This window comes from Drosophila santomea, chromosome 2L (genome assembly GCF_016746245.2).
Source record: "Drosophila santomea strain STO CAGO 1482 chromosome 2L, Prin_Dsan_1.1, whole genome shotgun sequence".
Taxonomy (NCBI): Eukaryota; Metazoa; Arthropoda; class Insecta; order Diptera; family Drosophilidae; genus Drosophila; species Drosophila santomea.
Window position 1 is genome coordinate 26343408 of NC_053016.2, and position 2952 is coordinate 26346359.

General features: G+C 55.7%; 1 protein-coding gene across 1 annotated transcript; it reads right to left on the reverse strand.

Moving 5' to 3' along the window:
• Window positions 1-426: 426 nt before the first annotated feature.
• LOC122756508 lies at window positions 427-1728 on the reverse strand. Its single transcript, XM_044006336.1, has one exon. It carries the CDS (start codon window positions 1726-1728, stop codon window positions 427-429), a length of 1302 nt encoding a protein of 433 aa, XP_043862271.1.
• Between the last annotated feature and the right edge of the window lie 1224 nt (window positions 1729-2952).

The following is a 2952-nucleotide window of genomic DNA, read 5'->3' on the forward strand; positions in this document are numbered from 1 at the left end:
CACAGGACTCAACGTCCGCCCTCCATGTCGCTCCGGGCTGTTCCCCAGTGTCGGTCTCCTTCACCTCCCGGTTGTTCTGTTCGCTACGTGTGGTCATCCTGCCGACTTGATTTTGAAAGACCGACTTTTGCTTCTCTCGCCGCGACGAAACCTCGGTTTTCGATCTGCTCCTTTTGCCGTTATTCCGCGGGGCCTGTACCGGTAACGGGATTCTCCTCCGTGCACCTGCCTCCCACAGAATTCGCAACTGTGTGCGTTAGCCGTTAACGGTTTTCCGACTGTGTACCCTCCCTGTCCCGCTCTCGCGCTCCAACGGGCCTCTTGGTTTGTTTATTTGCGACTTTCGACTTTTCGATACCCTGTATTGTCTTCCCCCCTTCTTCGCAAAAGGGTTTTATTGTTCCCGCGCTTCCCGGCTTCAAGTCGCTAATATGAGCCGTTTTTGTTTTCCTCGTCGTTGCGTGTTCGGTGCATTCCTGGCCAGTGGTACCTGGCTGCCACCCTCGCCATTGTCCTCCGACTTCCCAGGTGTCCTGCTGTCGGCATGTCGTGGTTCTCGGCCATGACGCGCTGCCTCTCCCTGATTGGTACACACAGCTTCCATGACACCACATCCTCGTTTCCTGCCCGGTGCGGAATGTGCCTATACAGTTGGCCGGCCTCCTCTAGGTAGTCTGGGTATTTTTGGGGATCCTGCTTCATTTTCCTCCGCATCTCCTCTACCCACCTGCACTCCTGCTGCTCGTCCGGTTGCCCTTCTTCCTTCGCCGTAAGCCTGCGGCTAGTTTCCTGGAGCGGCTGTCGCGACAGGGCGTCCGCGACGATGTTCAGCCGGCCCTTTCTGTATGCAATTTTTAAGTCGAATTGTTGGAGCTCCAATGCCCACCTCGCGATCCTTCCGGTAGGGCTCTCGATGCTGTTCAGCCACTTCAGGGCCATGTGATCCGTTATCACTTTGAAGTGGTAGCCTTCCAGGTACGGTCTTAATTTCCTGACAGCCCACACTATCGCTGAACACTCCTTCTCTGTTGCAGAATAATTCTTTTCCGCTCCGTTCAGAGCTCTGCTGGAGTAGGATATGACCCGCTCGCCTTGCTCGGAGTGCTGTGTGAGGATAGCGCCCAGCCCGTAGTCGCTGGCGTCCGTCTGTAGCACGAACGTCCTTGTGAAATCGGGGCATGCCAGGAACGGGTCGGCGACCAACCTGGTTTTGACGGCCTCGAATGTTTCTCCTGGTACGCAAACGTCCTGGTACGCAAACGCGAGTGGCATCATCTCGGGTCCTATCACTTGGTCCAACGCCCGCTGGAACGTTGCCGATGCGGAGTGCAGTCCGAATGGCATTACTTTCCACTGGAATAGGCCCTTTCCCGGCACCGTAAATGCCGTATATTGCCGACTTGCCGCTTCCAACGGAATCTGCCAGTGCCCGTCCTTCAAATCCAGACTGCTTATGTATTTCGCCTCCCTTAACTGATCCAGAATGTAGTTGATCATAGGCATCGGGTACGCGTCCTTCACGGACTTTGCGTTTATCTGGCGGAAATCTACACACAAACGCCATTGACCCGTCTTCTTCTTCACTATCACTATGGGAGAGCTGTATGGGCTCCTAGACGGTTCGATGCACCCATTTTGTAGCAACTCGTCGACCTTGGCGTTGATCTCCACCTGCATCTTCGGGTTCTTCGGGTAGTAGCTCTGTTTGACCGGTTGATCGTCCTTCATCGTTACCTTGAACTATTCCCAACTCTGCTAGCTCTGCCTTCAGGAAGCCGTCAATATCTTCCTCCTCAAAGTCGGTCGTCCTCTCCACGATTGCCACTGACAGTTTCTCGCGTGCACCTCTTCGAACCACCTGTCCCGCTGTCATCGTTGGCTCCGACTTTCGTAAGGAAATCCCATCCCAGTACTAGAGCGTCGATGATGTTATGGAGGATTAGCAGCTGCATTCTTACGGTCCTCTCTCCCAGTCCTATGTCCACTTCGAGCAGTGATGTGACCTCCTCAAACCGTCCATCAGCCATCCGCACTTCTCTTCTCGTGGATACGGCCTCTCCCACTGCCCGCAACCTGTCCGCCAACTCTTCGCAAATAAAGCTGGCTGTTGCTCCGGTGTCCATCGTGGCCTTAACTTCCATTCCGTCTATGAGCACTGTGGCGGACAGTTGCCTTTCTTCCGCCTTCATCTTACCCATTAATTTTGAGGTGCAGCACCTTGCGAACCCTGGTTGCCCCTCTGAGGCTGGGGTCGCGTGGCGTTTCCCGATCTTGGACAGCACTCTGCGGTCTTCGGGCCGATTCTCCCGCACGTCCAGCAAAAGGTGATCGGTCGGTTCCGACATTCCCGCATCCAGTGATCCTGGCCTCCGCACCTATGGCAGGCTTGTGCTGGGTTTAATGCAAACCCCCGCCGCACCGGACCTCGATGGTCCAGTGGGCTCCTCTTGGCACCTTCTGCACACCGAGTGCTGTTCCCCTCTTGGGAAATCCCGCTGGTGGCGGGCTCTGTGGGTCCGCTCTGACTCGAAACGCTCCCTTTGGGAGTCCAGTTCCTCGAATTCGTCGGCCAGGGCCATCAGAGCATCCAGGTGTCGGCACTCGTACGGGCGGACAAACATTCGTAGAGCTGGAGTACTGTTCTCCCTTATCCTCTCCAAGATCTCTTTCTGGGACAACCCCAAAGGCCGCATTAGGGTCTGCATGTCCACCATATAATCTTTGAAGCACTCGCCATGCCGCTGCTTCCTCTGCCTGACCTGGTCTGCCAGCTTCGTCATGAAGCCTCTGGGCAGGAAAAATTCTTGGAAGCTGTGGATGAACTCTGCCCATGTCTCCCAGAATCTGTTGTTGGCGATGAACTTCTTTAGCCCCCCCCCCCCTCAGCAGCTCCGGCATCGCTCGCGGGATCTCTAGGCCGTACGTCATTGCTGACCACTCCACCTGCTCCAG